The 16938-nt window shown below is 37.4% G+C and overlaps 4 protein-coding genes and 1 pseudogene across 5 annotated transcripts; all 5 read left to right on the plus strand.

The window, feature by feature from the left end:
* The first annotated feature begins 395 nt into the window (after positions 1-395).
* LOC147924446 (uncharacterized) lies at positions 396-734 on the plus strand. Its single transcript, XM_087496780.1, has one exon. The coding sequence runs from the start codon at positions 396-398 to the stop codon at positions 732-734; it is 339 nt and encodes a 112-aa protein (XP_087352906.1).
* A 677-nt stretch (positions 735-1411) lies between these two features.
* On the plus strand, positions 1412-5137 carry LOC104757839 (phosphate transporter PHO1 homolog 8). 2 transcript variants are annotated; one of them, XM_010480629.3, is made up of 12 exons: positions 1412-2286; positions 2384-2658; positions 2747-2795; positions 2882-2953; positions 3033-3162; positions 3258-3378; positions 3467-3725; positions 3836-3940; positions 4027-4071; positions 4165-4590; positions 4669-4805; positions 4896-5137. In XM_010480629.3, the coding sequence occupies exons 1-12, from the start codon at positions 2263-2265 to the stop codon at positions 4993-4995; spliced, it is 1743 nt and encodes a 580-aa protein (XP_010478931.1). In that variant the 5' UTR covers positions 1412-2262; the 3' UTR covers positions 4996-5137. The 2 variants fall into 2 exon arrangements, with proteins under 2 accessions (XP_010478931.1, XP_010478930.1); XM_010480628.3 differs by having other exon boundaries at positions 1444-2286; positions 2379-2658.
* Positions 5138-6866: 1729 nt separating this feature from the next.
* Positions 6867-8211, plus strand: LOC147924447 (uncharacterized; annotated as a pseudogene).
* A 4912-nt stretch (positions 8212-13123) lies between these two features.
* Positions 13124-14393, plus strand: LOC104759711 (uncharacterized). The gene is made up of 2 exons (XM_010482608.3): positions 13124-13692; positions 13764-14393. Exons 1-2 carry the CDS (start codon positions 13568-13570, stop codon positions 14266-14268), a joined length of 630 nt encoding a protein of 209 aa, XP_010480910.1. The 5' UTR covers positions 13124-13567; the 3' UTR covers positions 14269-14393.
* A 1977-nt stretch (positions 14394-16370) lies between these two features.
* LOC147924448 (uncharacterized) lies at positions 16371-16899 on the plus strand. Its single transcript, XM_087496781.1, has 2 exons — positions 16371-16547; positions 16639-16899. The coding sequence occupies exons 1-2, from the start codon at positions 16371-16373 to the stop codon at positions 16897-16899; spliced, it is 438 nt and encodes a 145-aa protein (XP_087352907.1).
* Positions 16900-16938: the final 39 nt, after the last annotated feature.

A 16938-nucleotide genomic window follows, 5' to 3' on the forward strand; every position in this document is an offset into this window, starting at 1 on the left:
TGGTTAAATATATTATAATTTATGTTTTTATATTGATTATGCTGTATTTTTTAGTTGGAATGGTATGTAAAATATTTAGAAAACAAAATCTGAACTAATGCTATTTTTGAAATTTTTTTAGGGATTAACTTTGTAAATAAGTACAAATAAAAGGGTAGAACCCAAAATGTACTTAAAAAATGTGTATATAGATATATATATATATATATATATATATATATATATATATATACCTTAAATTCTTTGGTTAGTTTAAAACCATAACTGAAAATCCAAATATTTTGTTTCCTAATCGGTTCTTGAATTAACTATCCAAACTGAAACCGAACCACAATTTCTTTTTGTGTCTGTTCGTAAAGATTAGAAACAAAAGAATCGGAATCACCAACCTACAAATGGGACTTGAGTTAGTAAATTCAGGAATCAACCTGCCACCAGTGGGTATTGGTTTGGAGCCTTTGGCCCCTTGGATACTCTGGAATATTTGGACTTCTCGAAATAAAAAGATATTTGAACAAAAGCAAACCTTACCCCAGGAGATCGTATCTCAGGCAATCACCAGTGCTCGCGAGTGGATCACTGCTCAATTACCGCAATCCCCGCCTAATGAACCCCAACGAGAACCCCAACTGCCAGATCTCGGACTGGACACTATTTCTTGTTTCACAGATGCGGCATGGAGAACAAAGTCTCAGGATGTGGGTTTTGGATGGGTTTTTACTGATTATTCCTGATCTTTGGATATTCCGAACCAGAACCGGCCCAAAGGCCAAGCTCATGAAGCATGAGCTTGTGGCCTTATTTTATGCTGTGTATTTTATATACAATTTTCGGCCTTGTTTTCCAAAAAATGTGTTTAGTCTAGTGGCATTTGTCTATGTTAGTTGGAATGAGTGCATGGGTTCGAGTCTTACTATTAGCAAAATAGCCCTTTTATTTTAATTTGATTGTGGCCTTTATTTACTTAGAGACGGCTCTGTTCCGAACCAAGCATCAGCGCCAAATGTAGCTCTACGGGATTCTCCACGATATCTTAGTTCTATCTTTTTCTTTTGATGAAATTTATTTCTTGTATGTTAATCGTACGTAAACTCAACCGTCGGGCTGATGAACTGGCTAAATTAGCTATTCAACCGGTTTGTAACTCAACAATTATGATTCCGGTTTAATCAAAATTCCCTCTTATGGGTTTTGACAAAAAAAAAAAAGAATCGGAAAAGAATAGACACCCAACAAGAACCGAACATAATGTCTGAACGCCCCACATAATAGTGTAACTACCGTCTACCTGTTTTGATAAATTGTGCTTACATGGTTTAATATTACAAGGCCCGGCCAACCACTCTATAGTTACTTTTGAAAACAACCACTCTCTAATTAATTTAGAGGGAATACTTTTCGTGCATGCGTTATCAAGCAATTATTCATTTTCGTCGTCACTCCGAACAAATATCTTCTTTAGTGAAAAACATTCTGTCCATTCAGTTTATTATAAAAAAAAAAAGGAAGAAGAATCAAAAAGAAAACAAGTTGTCCAGCCAAGAGCCAACCACACCAGATGTCTTTTTCAATTTCAATTCAACTCTTTTGATTTTTCTGATGTCAAACTAAAACTATATATATGCTGTATAGATAGGTAACGCGTTATATGTAGACTCCGAGTTTTTCATGATTGGCCAATTGAGAGAAATAAAAGTAGGCTTTAAAGTTAATCTGGATTCTTGAATTCTACAGAGAATCTAAAGAAGAAACCAAATATGAAGTTTGGAAAAGAGTATGTCGCACAGATGGTTCCAGAATGGCAACAAGCTTACATGGATTATGCTTGTCTCAAAACCATTCTTCGAGAAATCCAAACTTCGAAGAAAAGATCAGAGACACAAGGTGACTTGAAACACAAGCTATCTGGTCGCCGCAACTTCAGTGGCCTGACAAAGCGGTACAGCCGCGCCTCCTCGTCTCGGGATATCGAAAACCACGACATTTTGGTTCATGCAACGACTGGGGATGACGGGTTTGAGAAATACGAGACGACCATCTTGAAAGTTGCGGAAGAAGGGAGAGAGTCAGAGCTTGTGTTCTTCAAAACCCTAGATCTCGAGTTTGATAAAGTAAACCATTTTTACCGGTCTAAAGTGGAGGAGTTGGTGAAGGAAGCAGTGGTTTTGAACAGACAAATGGATGCACTGATTGCTTTCAGAATCAAACTCGATCAACCTTCTTCTCTTTTGAGCTGCTCTGAAACCGTATCAGTCGATATCAATGCCTTGGATTCGAAGAAACGCAGTGAGTTTTCAGAGATTGTTTTGTTACTGGTTTAGTCTGAAAGGACACACTGTTTGAATAATTTTTGTCTGTGTGTATGTTTGACTTTGAAGGGAAGACATTAGCTGAAGAGATGGGAATCAAAATAGAGGAAAATGGATCCAGCGGTGGAGATTCAACGAAAGAACGTGTACCAGAGGCGTTAAGTGTTCTTGACCATATCAGATTAAACAAAAATCAGGAAACTCCTCTGTCCACAATTAGAAACGTCCTCAAGCTCCCTAACCAGGAAGAGCTCAAATTCACAAGAGAGAATCTCAAGAAAATAGAGGAAAGGCTCAAGGATGTCTTTGTCGACTTTTATCGCAAGCTTCGACATCTCAAGAATTACAGGTACTGTATGCTGTTGTTTCTTAGGGTACAAAAACAAGTTTAAAAAGATTGTTTGATTTAACCTATGCTCTGTTCTTGATTAATTCAGCTTCTTGAACACTTTAGCGATTTCCAAGATCATGAAGAAGTATGATAAGGTAACATACTTGGATTAAGAAAAGAAAAAATATAGGTTTTTTGAGACTTATTAATATGTTATTAATAGCTATTTATTTTCAATCAGATTGGTTCAAGAAATGCAGCAAAACTATACATGGAGATGGTAGATAAGTCCTACCTCACGAGCTCTGATGAGGTTAACACAATATCTCTACAAAAAAACTTATTATTTAGTTTCAATATAACTGCAAACTTAAAATCGAACCCTTTAACAGATCAACAAGCTTATGTTGAGAGTTGAGTCTATTTTCGTCGAGCATTTCGCAAGTTCAAATCGAAGCAAAGGAATGAATCTCTTAAGACCAAAAGTGACGAAAGAAAGACATCGAATAACGTTTTCCACCGGTAACTAAAAATATACATCCCTATTGAAATCGAGTTTTTAAACAGTAGTTCATGATGAATTAGTCAAAATCCTTACACTATGTTATTCTTCTCAGGCTTTTTCGTCGGTTGCACAGTCTCTCTACTGACTGCTCTGGGCATGTTTGTTCATGCTCGTAATATAATGGGTGCAGAGGGACAAAAAATCTACATGGAAACAATGTTCCCTCTATACAGGTTCAAACCAAAACATATATAGATTGCTCTCAAATTGTTTCTTACTGACAAGAATGTTTCTTAAACTGTATTTTTTTTTTTTTTTCAGTTTATTTGCATTTGTGGTTCTGCACATGATCATGTATGCTTCAAACATATACTTTTGGAAGCGATATCGAGTGAATTACCCGTTTATATTTGAATTTAAAGAAGGAACAGAGCTTGGTTACAGGCATGTCCTGCTTCTAAGCTTTGGCCTCGGCACGCTTGCTCTCTGCGCTGTTCTAGTAAACCTTGACATGGAGATGGATCCTAATACTAATGACTACAAGACCTACACTGAACTTGTTCCTCTTTTTGTTGTCGCTGTAAGTTCTGTTTTTTTTTTTTTTTTTCGTTTAATCATAACAACCACAAGAATCTCAAATCATTCTGTTATTAATGTTGTAACACATTTCTTATGTACAATGTACTTCAGCTGGTGATAGCTATTTCTGTATGTCCCTTCAACATATTTTATCGGTCAAGCCGCTTCTTCTTCCTCATGGTTCTATTCCGATGCATTGTTGCGCCGCTCTACAAGGTATTTTACTCAAGCACGTCATCTGCTTTCGCTAAGTGAAAACATCCATACATTTCTCAATATATATGTTCACATCAAAATTGCAGGTTAATCTTCCGGACTTTTTCTTAGCAGACCAATTAACAAGCCAGGTTTGTGTGTTCTCATATCATTCTTCCTAACTTTCATGATTGCGTAATACGTTTTCAAAATGTTTCAACTTATTTTTGAACCGTCTTTTTCAGGTTCAAGCACTGAGGAGTCTGGAGTTTTACATATGTTACTATGGTTGGGGAGACTTCAAGCAGAGGCAAAACACTTGCAAATCAAGCGATGTATACAGCACATTCTACTTTATCGTCGCTGTGATTCCTTACTGGTCACGTTTCCTTCAATGTGTTCGAAGATTAATCGAAGAGAAAGATTCAAGCCAAGGCTTCAATGCTCTCAAGTATTTATTGACCATTGTCGCTGTGTGCTTAAAAACAGCTTATAGCCTTAACAGAGGAAATGCCTGGATAATAGCTACCTTTGTTTTCTCGGCGTTGGCAACATTTTACGGTACATATTGGGACATTGTTTATGACTGGGGGTTGCTTCATAGACCATCTAAATCTTTGTTGAGAGAGAAGCTTCTTGTTCCTTACAAATCCGTCTACTACATTGCAATGGTGAGAGCTAGAAATATTGATAGAACAGTATAAATCTTGATTTAGGATTTCTTTATAGTTTTGTTTCTCTCTTCGTAGGTCGTAAACGTTGTGTTGAGGTTGGCCTGGTTGCAGACTGTGCTGGATTTCAATATCTCCTTCTTACATAGAGAAACAATGATTGCTCTTATTGCCATTCTTGAGATCATACGACGCGGTATCTGGAATTTCTTCAGGTAACTTCTTAACCAAGAAACTATCACTATTTGCTCCTCAAAGATCATTTTTTCAATTTTCTTGCTTTGTTGGGTTATGAACATATATAGGTTAGAGAATGAGCATTTAAACAACGTTGGAAAGTTCAGAGCATTCAAATCAGTTCCATTACCATTCAACTACAACGAAGATGAAGATCGAGACAGTTAGATATTAGATTGGACTAAATCAAGGTTTTTCCAGTGAGTGGATTTTCAATTGTGTATTGGTATATATATTCTAGGCTTGCTTGTATATGTTTGTAAATTGTAAAAAAAAAAAAAAAAAGAAAGGCATGCGATTATTTGAGACAGCTAGCGAAAACCTATCTAAAATGAAGCAACAACCTCGTTTTCAACAATCAGAAAACCTCTCCGGAGGAGGCGATCCTGCTAGCTCTTCTGAGGGCAAAAGAATGGCAATCAGCCCAAAACCCTATTGAAAGAATCCCATAGCAACCCAAATCATAAACAGACCTCTATTACCAAGCGAAGCTCTAACCTGTTTCACTGATGCGGCTTGGAAGGGCGACATATGTGCTGGATTTGGGTGGATCTTTAGAAATTCACAGGAACAAGTAACCCGAGAAGGCTCGTCCTCTGCTCTATCTGTATCATTCACCTTGATGGCCGAAGCTATGGCAACACTAGCCGCGCTATGTCTTGCAGTCTAATTGGACCTCAAGAACATTCAATTAGCCTCAGACTCGCAGATGCTAGTCAAAGCGCTCAATGGGAAGCTCCACTCAAAGGAACTTCATGGGATTCTTCTTTGAATGTTATCAGCAAATCTATCTTTTGTATCGTCGTTTTCCTTTGTACCCAGGAACCTCAATCGTCATCCCGATGCATTGGCAAAAGAGGCCCTTATTGGGCTGAATATTGTAACTTAAACCTTTAAGGCCTAATGGGTATATTTCGTTGTTCAAAAAAAAAGAATAACATGAAGATGTATTGGATGGCTGAAGTAGTGTTTGTGTGATTCAAGACGTGATACAAGATTGTTGGTGTTTTATTTGTGTGAGAAGTTTCTAGAAAGTTTAAGAAGGAATTATTGAAGGACGGTTTGAGGGTGAATTGAAGAGGAAACTACTATTTCTTTGGTTGATTAAATTGGAGTTTTACAAGGAAAAGGAAAATAGCAAAAAAGAAAAGTTTTTTTTCTTATGAGATTTGGAAATCTTCTCCCATGATGATTAGGAAGTATTGATGGGTATATAAGGAGGTGTTAGACACGTCCTAGAGAAGCAAGAGAGCTAAGATAATAATCCTAGAGAGCTTTCTCATTGTGTGCGGCATAGTTTCGCGGTTTGTTGCTTGTGTTGTTCAAACTTCTTTGTTCGTCGGTGTGACGTGTGTGTGAAGGTTCCTCAAGAGAGTTGAAGATCTGAAGTCTAGGCTCAGGGGGAGTTTAGCCCAAGGTTAGGTTATCTTGGTTTAAATCTAAGCTTGGTGTTATTCTAGTTAAGGGTAGAGAATTATCCTTAAGATTTCATGTTATAAAACGGAGCGGTGAATTAAGAGGGTTGTGCTTGATTTACGCGTTTGCGAATAGGTTGTATTTGCTTTCTTGTTCTAGTGGAATCGAAATCTGGACGTGGTCCCGGGGAGTAGGAAAAACCAAACATCGTTAACAAAGTTCTTGTGTTCTTTACTTTCTGCACTTTATTACTGCCTCATCCGCATTTACAAGTGGTATCAGAGCGGGTTCTCGATAGAGATTCAGTCTTGTTTCGGGTAGATCAAGGGTGAGGGTAGTTCAGGAAGTAAGGTAGAGCTTTGAATCAGTTGAGATGAATTCATACAGAGAAGGCACGTCTATGTCAAGACCACTGTTGCTTGATTCAACGAATTACAGATATTGGAAGGTGCGTATTCAAGCGTTTATTAGTAACCTTGATGAAGATTGCTGGAATTCGATTGAGCTTGGTTGGGAGCCTCCTAAAGTTGTGGATGATAAACGGGTTGAGAGTCTTAGGCCCAGAGATAAGTGGACTGCTTAAGAGAAAAAGCTATCAAGTTGCAATTCGACAGCCAAGACAGCTATTTACAATGCTATTGATTCAAGCCACTTCAAGTTAATCTCTCAATGTGTATCAGCTCAGAAAGCGTGGAAGTCATTGGAGAATATGTTTGAAGGTACTTCAAGTGTTAAGAGAATGAAGTTGGATATGTTGGCATCACAATTTGAGAATCTAAGGATGGAAGAAAAAGAAACTGTGGCTGAGTTCAGTGCTAAGTTATGTGATATATCTAATGAGGCTTTTTCTCTTGGAAAGCAGTACAAAGACAAAAAGCTTGTGAAGAAGCTGGAGCGATCAGTGCCTGCAAAATTTGAGTCAAAAATTTCAGCAGTTGAAGAAGCTCATAATTTAGATGAGATGGCTTTTGATGAGTTTGTTGGGATTCTTAAAGCTTTTGAATTAAGCAAAGCATATGAAGCTGAAGGAGTTAAGAAGAAAGATGATGAAGTTAAGGAAGCAATAAAGAAGGAAGTTGACATTGGAGTAGCTCTTAAGGTATCATCTTGTGAAGATTCAATGGCTATGTTAACAAGACAATTTGCTAAATTTCTGAAGCGTAAGGGCGAAGAGAAGAAAAGTAGAATGGGTGAAGATATGAAGGCTTCATCAAAGAATGTTCAATGTTTTGAATGCAAAGGATATGGTCATGTACGCTCTGATTGTGCCAATATACAAAAGCATAAGAAGAAGACTATGAATGTTGTCACTAGTGATTCTGAAACTGATTCAGATGAAGAAGAAGAGCTGAAGAATTTTGTGGCGTTTACAACTTTGAAGATAGTTCTGCATCAGTGTTTGCAACCGCTTCTGAATCTGCAGCAAAACCTGCAACTGCAACAGATTATGAGTCTGAGAGTGATAGTGATTCAGAGGATATGAATTATGAAGAACTTGGTAAGAGTTATGAGAAGTTGTAAGCACATTGGCTTAAGGTAGTTGATGAAAATTCAGTTTTGATTAAGGAGAAGATCGAGTTAGAGGCTAAAGTCGTTGAAGCAGAGAAACATGCAATAGAAAAAGACGAAGAAGCATTACAAGCTAAAGTGCGACTTGAAGAAACTCAAAAGAATTTGAGGATGCTTAATAATGGTACAAAGAAGTTGGATCATATTCTGAATATTGGCAAGACAGATAAGTGTGGCCTTGGATATGAAGGAAAAATTTAAAAATCGGATCCGGTGTTTGTTTTAAGTGAAGAAATCACGTCTGCTTCAAAGGGTACTTCAGAGACTGCTTTAGAGACTGTATTTGTGAAAGGATGTGGTACAAAAATCTCTGAATTGCAGAGTGCACCTAGACAAGTATTTCGACCTGTTTGCCATCACTGTGGTGTTGTTGGGCATATTAGGCCAAAGATGTTTTAGATTGTTGAGAGGGAGGAGCCGAATGGAGAATGCTTATGATGTAAGGTTTCAAAGTCCAACATGTTATCATTGTGGAGTTCAAGGACATATTAAGAGGAATTGTTTCAGATTCATTCAAGGAGTCAATCACGGAGGTCTAAGGCGCAACAAGATTTGGGTTAGAAAAGATGAGTTATATGGAGGTGGTGTACTAGGCTATCAACCGCGTATTGCAAAGCAGAGAAAAATTTCCAGTTAGTTTTTACCATGTTGTGACTCATTCAGGAGGAGAATGAAGATGTGTCGGGTGATGTTGTTTAGGTGTTTGAACTGATGAGTTCACAAGTATAGTCAAAAAGGGGGAGAATGAAGATGTATTGGATGGCTGAAGTAGTGTCTGTGTGATTCAAGACGTGATACAAGATTGTTGGTGTTTTATGTGTGTGAGAAGTTTCTAGAAGGTTTGAGAAGGAATTATTGAAGGACGGTTTGAGGATGAATTGAAGAGGAAAACTACTATTTCTTTGGTTGATTAAATTGGAGTTTTACAAGGAAAAGGAAAATAGTAAAAAGAAAAAGTTTTTTTTTCTTATGAGATTTGGAAATCTTCTCCTATGGTGATTAGGAAGTATTGATGGGTATATAAGGAGGTGTTAGGCACGTCCTAGAGAAGCAAGAGAGCTGAGAGAGAAAGATAATAATCCTGGAGAGCTTTCTCATTTTGTGCGGCTTAGTTTCGGAGTTTGGTGCTTGTGTTGTTTAAGCTTCTTTGTTCGTCGGTGTGATGTGTGTGTGAAGGTTGCTCAAGAGAGTTGAAGATCTGAAGTCTAGACTCAGGGGGAGTTAACCCAAGGTTCGGTTATCTTGGTTTAAATCTAGGCTTGGTGTTAGTCTAGTTAAGGGTAGAGAATTATCCTTAAGATTTCAGGTTATAGAACGAAGCGGTGAATTAAGAGAGTTGTGCTTGATTTACGCATTTGCGAATAGGTTGTATTTTCTTTCTTGTTCTAGTAGAATCGAAATCTGGACGTGGTCCCGGGGAGTAGGAAAAATCGAACCTCGTTAACAAAGTTCTTATGTTCTTTACTTTATGCACTTTATTACTACCGCATCCGCATTTACATAACAAGTTTATTTATTACAGTACAGAAAAAATATATTGCATATTTGCAAAAAAAATACTATAAAATTAGAAAATTAATATAAAATCGCTTCCTTTTTTTTGGGTGAGTGAAACCTATCGCTTCCTGTGCTACATCTTTTAATCGTAAAAAAATGGGAAAAACAATCGATAAGCTTTATTGTATATTAACTTTAGAATTGGAAAGGATTTTAAAAATATTATTAGGTCCTACCTACACACTTGGACGATGAGGTAAGCGCATGGTTCCTTCTTTTTGCATAATATTATTTTTTGGAAATTTGGATTCGATTTAAGGCTAGAGTGATGATCCAGGGTTCTTCTCTTTGTCGCCCGATTCATTGAACTAACTGCGTTGAGAAATTTAGATAGTTTGCGTTTTGATTTTTTTTTTCCTCGAAATTGTTGGAAATAGATCTGGAAGCTGCCCCTTTTAACAGTTTTACTTCTTACTTCCTTAAAAGTGTTCTTACAGCCACACAAAACATATTTATACTACACTTACCTTAACCTACTTATCCTCCTCCATCAACCTAAAAACGAGACCCATAATACATTGGGGCCTTAATTAAGTTTATGGCCCAATGGCCTTCTTACTTGTCTACTTATTACAAAACACAGAGTTTAACTTATTTCTCTGTCTCGACTCTTCTTCTTCTTCTCTTCTTTTTCTACGACTCCATCGCCTTCTCTTCTTCACCAGCTTCTACATCTTCTGAATCTCTCTGTTCCTAATCACCTCAGCCTCTTCTTCCTTCACTGTCTCTTGTTCCTTATTGAGCAAAGGATCAACTTCCAACACTCCCTCTTGATCCTTTTGCTCAATCCCCAAAATCTGACCTAAGAAGTTGATTCCCTTTGTTTCTGAAACTTCTTTGATTTGGTTCTTAATACTTGGTCCTATGCCTCTCAGAATATCAGCATAGCTCACTGGTAGGTTCTCTTGCTCCCTCACTGTCTTTATCTTTCCAATCTCATCAGATTTGATATGGCTCTTCATTTTTCCGGATCTGGCCATTGCCTTGATTTCTTTCACGCTCTCTTCAACCTTGACTAAACCTTGATTCTTGTTCTTGTTTTGCATGTACTCTCGCAAGTATTGCAAGTCACCGATCCTTTCTGCAACATCTACAAGACTCACGGGTAATTTAAATTGCTCCCTCATTGTTTCATTTTTTACCTTTGTAATCTTGATTGAGTTTGACCCAGTTTCTGATCTGCTTCTCTTCATGACCGATCCCTTGTACTTGTCATGAGTTTCTGTGATTTGAGACTTCTTCTTCTCCATGTTGGTCTCATTGCAAGCCGAATCATCAATCTCCATCTCATGTGACCTCTTCTTTTTTCTCTCCCTCTTCTCCTTCTTTTTCATACCTCGAGTCTTCCTCTTGCTTTCCTTCTGATTTTCCCTTTGAATCCGATTCTTCTCCAGATTCTTTAGCTTTTTCTTCTCTCTTTTGAAGTGATTCAGTTCTCTCTCTTGCAGGTAGCTTTCAGCTGAGGCATATGTCGGACCTCTATCTCCCTCATCCGGTTCGATGCTATTCACTTTACTGCACACCAGCATTTTCTTTGTCTTCTTATGATCGTTACTCTCACAGTGTTTGACATCAACCGTCTTTTGAATTTCAGCTTCATGTTTTTCTTTGTGAGAAAAAAGAGTTTTGACATCGCTGCAGATAGTCTCCCTCACCTCAGGTTCTCTATCCTTTTTCAGTAAGGACTTTCCCAATTCTGCTTTTGTAACATCTCCAACCTCTCCCATAACCGCTTGTAAACTTTTGCTTGTAGTCTCCATACTTGGTGAGATGTTCTTCCTCTGGTTAGTATCTTCTTTAGACAATGGCTTGAGACTCTCAGCTAAGTTTTCGTCTGTTGATTTTTCTTCATCTTTCAGCATTGTGTTATGGTCCTCTGCTTTCAGGCTTATCCCCTTGGTTCTTTCAACTTTCTCACTTTGTTTAGTAGTTGCAGGCTCCAAGCATCCGACTTCACCTTCATTCTCTTTCATTGATTGTTCAATAGGTTGGTGGTATGTCATCCTTTGAAATCTTTGAAACCATTCACTGTGATTGTTGCATTGGTGCATATGACTTGATTCCCCTACTTGGATGTCCTGGTTCATTGTGGGGCTTGTTACTCTTTTAATCACACAAGGTGACACTCGTTCTTCATTTTTCTGCAGGTTCTCAGTTTCAGGATTTCCATAGACTTCACCATGACCTCCAGGTCCAGTTTCTACCTTCCTCTCTGATGTCTCTCCTTGCTGTTTTTCTTTTTTCAATTTTTGGAACTCAATTGAATAGCATCCATCTGTCATGGGTGCTTCAAAGACCTTCTTCCCTTCTTGATTAGTAATTATGCATCCTGATGAGTTGAACATCATCCCGTAGCCACTCTTCATCAGTTGAGGAACACTTAGGTAGTTGTGTTTCAAGCTAGGAACGTAAAGAACATCTCTTATTGTTCTTTTACCAGTCTCAGTCATTACAGTGATTGTACCTTTTCCTTTAGCTTGAATAACTTCATCATTGCACAACCTTACACCTCTCCTAATGTTTTTGTTCAACATAGAGAACCAGCTTTCTTCTTTGGCCATGTGACATGTAGCTCCACTGTCAATCAACCAGATATTACCATTGCTTGAGATATGGTCATGAGTTGCTGTAAACAATCCTTCTTCTTGGTTGTCTTCTTCTTGGTCTTGTCTATTTATTTGTGTTTGACTTTGTTGTTCTGCTTGAGCTTGCATTTGGGTTTTATTGTGCTTGAGTCTGCAGTCTCTAGCATAGTGTCCCAGCTTTCCACAAACAAAACAACTTCCTCTAGGTCTGACTTGCATGTTTTGTTGTGCGCTTGTTGTCTTGTTTTTGTTGTAGTAGCACTCTTCCTCACTGTGATTGTTTTTCCTGCATATGCTACACCACTTTGACTGAGATGATTCTGGTCTGAATGTGCCTTGTGGACGTTGAACATTATTAAACTTCTGAAACCTTGCTGCAAACGCTCCCTCAGCACTCCCACTGTTCCTATCATCTAATCTTTTCTCTTGTCCGTGTAAGGCATTGACTACCTCAGCCACTGTTGTAGTTGAAAGATCTTTTGTCTGCTCTATAACACCCACATATGAGTCAAACCTCTCTTGCAAGGAGCACAGTATCTTGGAGACAATCATGCTCTCAGGTAACACTTCTCCATGAGTTCTCATTTCATTTCCCAGCTCCACTACTTTCTTAGTGAACTCCACAATTGTCTCTCTCTCATCTTGTTTCAGGTTGTAAAAGTTGGCCCTTAGTCTCTGCAGCATTATCATGGAGCCTTTTGAGTCTCCTTGAAATCTCATCTTCAACACTTCCCATGCTTCTCTTGACGTTTCAGTCACCGACAGGTAAGTGCTGAAAATTTCTTCAGTAACAGCACTAAACAGCAGTTGCAAGGCTGTTTGGTCTTTCATTTCAAGTTCCTCCCACTCTCCTAATTTCTTTCTCTCATCTTGTACAGGTGTAGCTAACTTAGATGATTCTGGAATTCCCTCAGTTACTATCTTCCACAACCCCTTAGACTTAAGGATTGCCTTCATCTTAATGACCCATAAGTTATAGTTATTCCCATCACACACTGGAACCACTAGTGAGTTCTGCATTTCTACTTAACTACTGGTTTTTGATTTTACCTTTTCTTTTCTTTCTGCTGTGTTCTAATGAACCAGCTTATGCCTTTGATTTCTTTGTGCAGATCTTCAAGCTTCAAGGCCACCAAGACCGTGTAGCTCTGATACCATGTTGGAAATAGATCTGGAAGCTGCCCCTTTTAATAGTTTTACTTCTTACTTCCTTAAAAGTGTTCTTACAGCCACACAAAACATATTTATACTACACTTACCTTAACCTACTTATCCTCCTCCATCAACCTAAAAACGAGACCCATAATACATTGGGGCCTTAATTAAGTTTATGGCCCAATGGCCTTCTTACTTGTCTACTTATTACAAAACACAGAGTTTAACTTATTTCTCTGTCTCGACTTTTCTTCTTCTTCTCTTCTTTTTCTACGACTCCATCGCCTTCTCTTCTTCACCAGCTTCTACATCTTCTGAATCTCTCTGTTCCTAATCACCTCAACCTCTTCTTCCTTCACTGTCTCTTGTTCCTTATTGAGCAAAGGATCAACTTCCAACAGAAATTGTTTCCTTATTCACTGAATAGCCAACAAATTTTACATCTGGAGCCTTCCACGATGACTTCATCTGACATCTCGATCATCTCGAAACAAATGGATTCAATGTCGATGACTGACCATGTTCGTGTTGTTCGTCACAACAAGAGATTACCACAGTCTAGATATTCCCCATACACTTTAAGGTCAGACTCAATGATTTTTATTATTCCCTTTTGGTTTGATCTTACAAAAGTGAAAAGTTCAATTTGTGCAGAACTAAGTTGAAGGAGAAGGAGAAGCAGGAAGAGGAGGCTATACGAATCGGAGTTAAGCTCTCTCTCTTTGTGGCTGAAGCAATGTTCTTATTATCTGATGACATACGTTCTATGTTAGTCTTCTGTTTTTGGCTATTCAAGTATGCTGGAAAAAGAAAATTTGACGGTCCCGTCCTAGGAAGAGTGTTTCATGTTATACAATATGTGTTTGTGACATACATCAAACCAAAGAATGGAGTCTATCAAGATGGTGGCAAATCAATTCAATGGGAACAGTTCAAAACGTCTTCCTACTATTTTTCTTTAGGAATCAGAGTTTTGACTCGCATTGTTTCGGTTCTTGAAGCTGGTGCCTTCGTGAAACCGTCTGGTTTAAAACACTACAACCAAGAGCTTAAGAAGCTAGAGGAAAATCTGAGGTCTTTCAAGGATGTTTCAGAGGCGAATGGGTTTGCAAGAGAAGCTATACAGTCTAATCTTCTGTTATTCAACTTGGTATTTTAAAAGATTTTAAATTATTCTTAAAATCTTTTGTTATTCAACTCAGATTTCTGTAAAATTTTTTAAACTGTTATTCAACTTGGATTTCTGTAAAATCATTTAAAATAATTTACAATATCTTGTTATTCAATCAATGATTTATAAAACTGACTTAAAATCTATTGTTATTCAAAATTGACTTATCCATCGTGGAAGAGATTTGGCTGGAACGTTACATCTTGATTCTTTTTTTTTTTTTTTTTGTAGACTTTGTGTGTATGAGGAAAGAAACTGAAGGAAACCCTTTTGTAAATAAAAGACATGGATTGGTCTAAGCCCAAGTATTGGCACTGCATTCGTTTTTGTATTTTCTTGTCAATCGCTTTCTTCTCCCCATATGGGTGAAGCTGTGAGGTAAGTTAGAAGTGATATTTTCTTGTCAGTCGCTTCATTATGGATAAATATTACAAAGGTTCGAACATTGAGATACTCTTGTTGTGTGGATACAAGAAAGTGGGTCTGTCCAAGACATAGTACGATGGTTTCTTCTTTTAAAACAGATAATGTGGATTTTATTTGGTTGCTGCAACCTTTCTGCTGTTCTTGTTAGACTCTTATAAACTCTGTTTTGTCATCTTCTTCTCCTTGTGCTTCTTTTCTTTTCTTCATTATCTTCTCACTAACTCCTTTCTCTTTGTTGCAGGTTAATCTCAACACTAACCTTGGTTTGTTTTTGTATTGCAATTTGCCCATATGTTCAATACCAAAAAAAGAAACACTTCGTCCTTTTTGTGGATTATTTTAGAGAGTACTAGGATAAGAGAGCTTGTGTTTATTTTAGAGAGTAAAATGAGATGTCGAAATCACACTTTATATAACGGGATAAAAGAGCCTTTGATATGTGGATTATTGAAATATACTATTGTATAAAGTGTGATCTCGTTTGCTATTAAAAAATATACTATTGTGTAAAGTGTGATCTCGTTTGAAATGCATTATTGTATTAAGTGTTGTTCTATACTATTTCAATAGTTAAGTGTGATCTCGTTTGTAGTTGATCTCGTTAGCAAAGTAATCCCGTTGATCATTCTCATATGTCGTGCCTTTGATCTGTTATTAACATAAACTTTATAAAAAGTAGTCGTGTATTTATTAACAAAATGTTTTTTTTTTGTTCTAAAATACTCTAAAATCACCCAAACTTAATAACAAAATCTTACAGAATCACATTCATTTTCTTGTATTTTATAAATAAAACCTTAAAAACTAATCAAATCTCCTTAAAACTCCATCAAATCTTTCAGAATTATAAAATATTAAAATCCTACAAAATCTTACCAAGTACTAATTCAATACCCCCTCTAAAGAGTTTAGCCGATCACCACCAAGATAAGGGACTTCAAGTTCGGGCAGCTCTCAAAAAAAGTTGGTACTTGGTAACATTAAAAATCAAATTCCATAGCTTGACACACAGACGAGACATGCAACCAAGCTGAGGCAGCGGTTCTAATTCGAGTACTATTGACGGGTGATCTGGTCCCCGAAAGAAAAAAATCGTGGGTAAGAAACTTTCATATATCTTCTTATAATTAAAAGAGGAGTACATTTTTATAAATGTCCGAAATCCTCACTGTATTTACATCAATTGCCACTGAATACATTTAGATGGACAATCAATCGATTAATTGAGTAGGGTAAATGTGTCAGAAATTATTTAAAAAAAAAAATCCACCCACACAGCAAGGATCCGCGTGTTTTTAAGAAAACCCGGTTTCAATTCCCCTATGGGCCATATTAATACATATCGGCCATATTATCAATACCTAGAGGTTTTAAAAATTGTCCACAAGCCCAATACACACTTAAGAATATGCGAAGGTATTTTTTTGGTAACTATTCAAACAAAATCTTCTCAATCAATCCCGCCCTCAAATCTCTCTACATAATCTTGAAAATCAATCAACATTAAAAGCAAATTCAATCAGATACATAATATAATCCTAATCATAACCAAAAATCCCGCAATTATCAAAGCCTCTTTGTTACAAATCCTATACGATACCCTAGAACACTCGACCACTATAAATAATCCAACATCAAACACATTCAAAACTCATCAAGCAAAAATGATTTCTCAAGCAAAATTCAGCAAGAAACTATCAATGGCTGCAGCTTTCGCTTACCTTCGAGACGTTAAGCCTTACAAGACTTCTTGGAAGGTCCAAGTCAGGGTCCTTCATTCATGGAAGACATACTCAACAAGGTTTGGTGAAACTTTCGATATGGTGCTCTCAGATGTCCAAGTAAGTTTAAATACTGTTGTCTCCCATCATTCACCTGTAATTTTATTTTTCGTAATGCAACTACAATGTACCTTATAACTTCTTTTACCAGGGGACAAAGATTCACGCTTCTGTTAAGAAGGACTTGATCAGTCGTTTTGAAAACACACTACAAGAAAACACGCCTATTGCGATGGAAGAATTCATAGCAAATCCCTCGCAAATAGGCAAAAACGAGGGAATTGCGAGGAACACACTTCCCTCGCAAATCGCTTCTCGCAAATTGGTCAACGTCGCAAATCCCTCGCAAATTTTGCGAGGAAAAATTTGCCCTCGCAAAAACAACGCAAATTGCGAGGGACAATATCAATAGCAGATTCCTAGCAACTTTATTTAAGCAATTCCCTCGCAA

Source organism: Camelina sativa, chromosome 17, assembly GCF_030686135.1.
Source record: "Camelina sativa cultivar CO46 ecotype springtype chromosome 17, ASM3068613v1".
NCBI classification, from domain to species: domain Eukaryota; kingdom Viridiplantae; phylum Streptophyta; class Magnoliopsida; order Brassicales; family Brassicaceae; genus Camelina; species Camelina sativa.

Bases quoted from the DNA above. Each gene is read 5' to 3' on its own strand.
- LOC147924446 (XM_087496780.1), top strand. From the start codon at position 396: ATGGGACTTGAGTTAGTAAATTCAGGAATCAACCTGCCACCAGTGGGT.
- LOC104757839 (XM_010480628.3), top strand. From the start codon at position 1,758: ATGAAGTTTGGAAAAGAGTATGTCGCACAGATGGTTCCAGAATGGCAA. The intron at 2,954-3,032 runs GTTAACACAATA...ACCCTTTAACAG, and splicing joins ACCTCACGAGCTCTGATGAG to ATCAACAAGCTTATGTTGAG. The intron at 3,379-3,466 runs GTTCAAACCAAA...TTTTTTTTTCAG, and splicing joins ACAATGTTCCCTCTATACAG to TTTATTTGCATTTGTGGTTC.
- LOC104759711 (XM_010482608.3), top strand. From the start codon at position 13,568: ATGACTTCATCTGACATCTCGATCATCTCGAAACAAATGGATTCAATG. The intron at 13,693-13,763 runs GTCAGACTCAAT...CAATTTGTGCAG, and splicing joins TATTCCCCATACACTTTAAG to AACTAAGTTGAAGGAGAAGG.
- LOC147924448 (XM_087496781.1), top strand. From the start codon at position 16,371: ATGATTTCTCAAGCAAAATTCAGCAAGAAACTATCAATGGCTGCAGCT. The intron at 16,548-16,638 runs GTAAGTTTAAAT...TTCTTTTACCAG, and splicing joins TGGTGCTCTCAGATGTCCAA to GGGACAAAGATTCACGCTTC.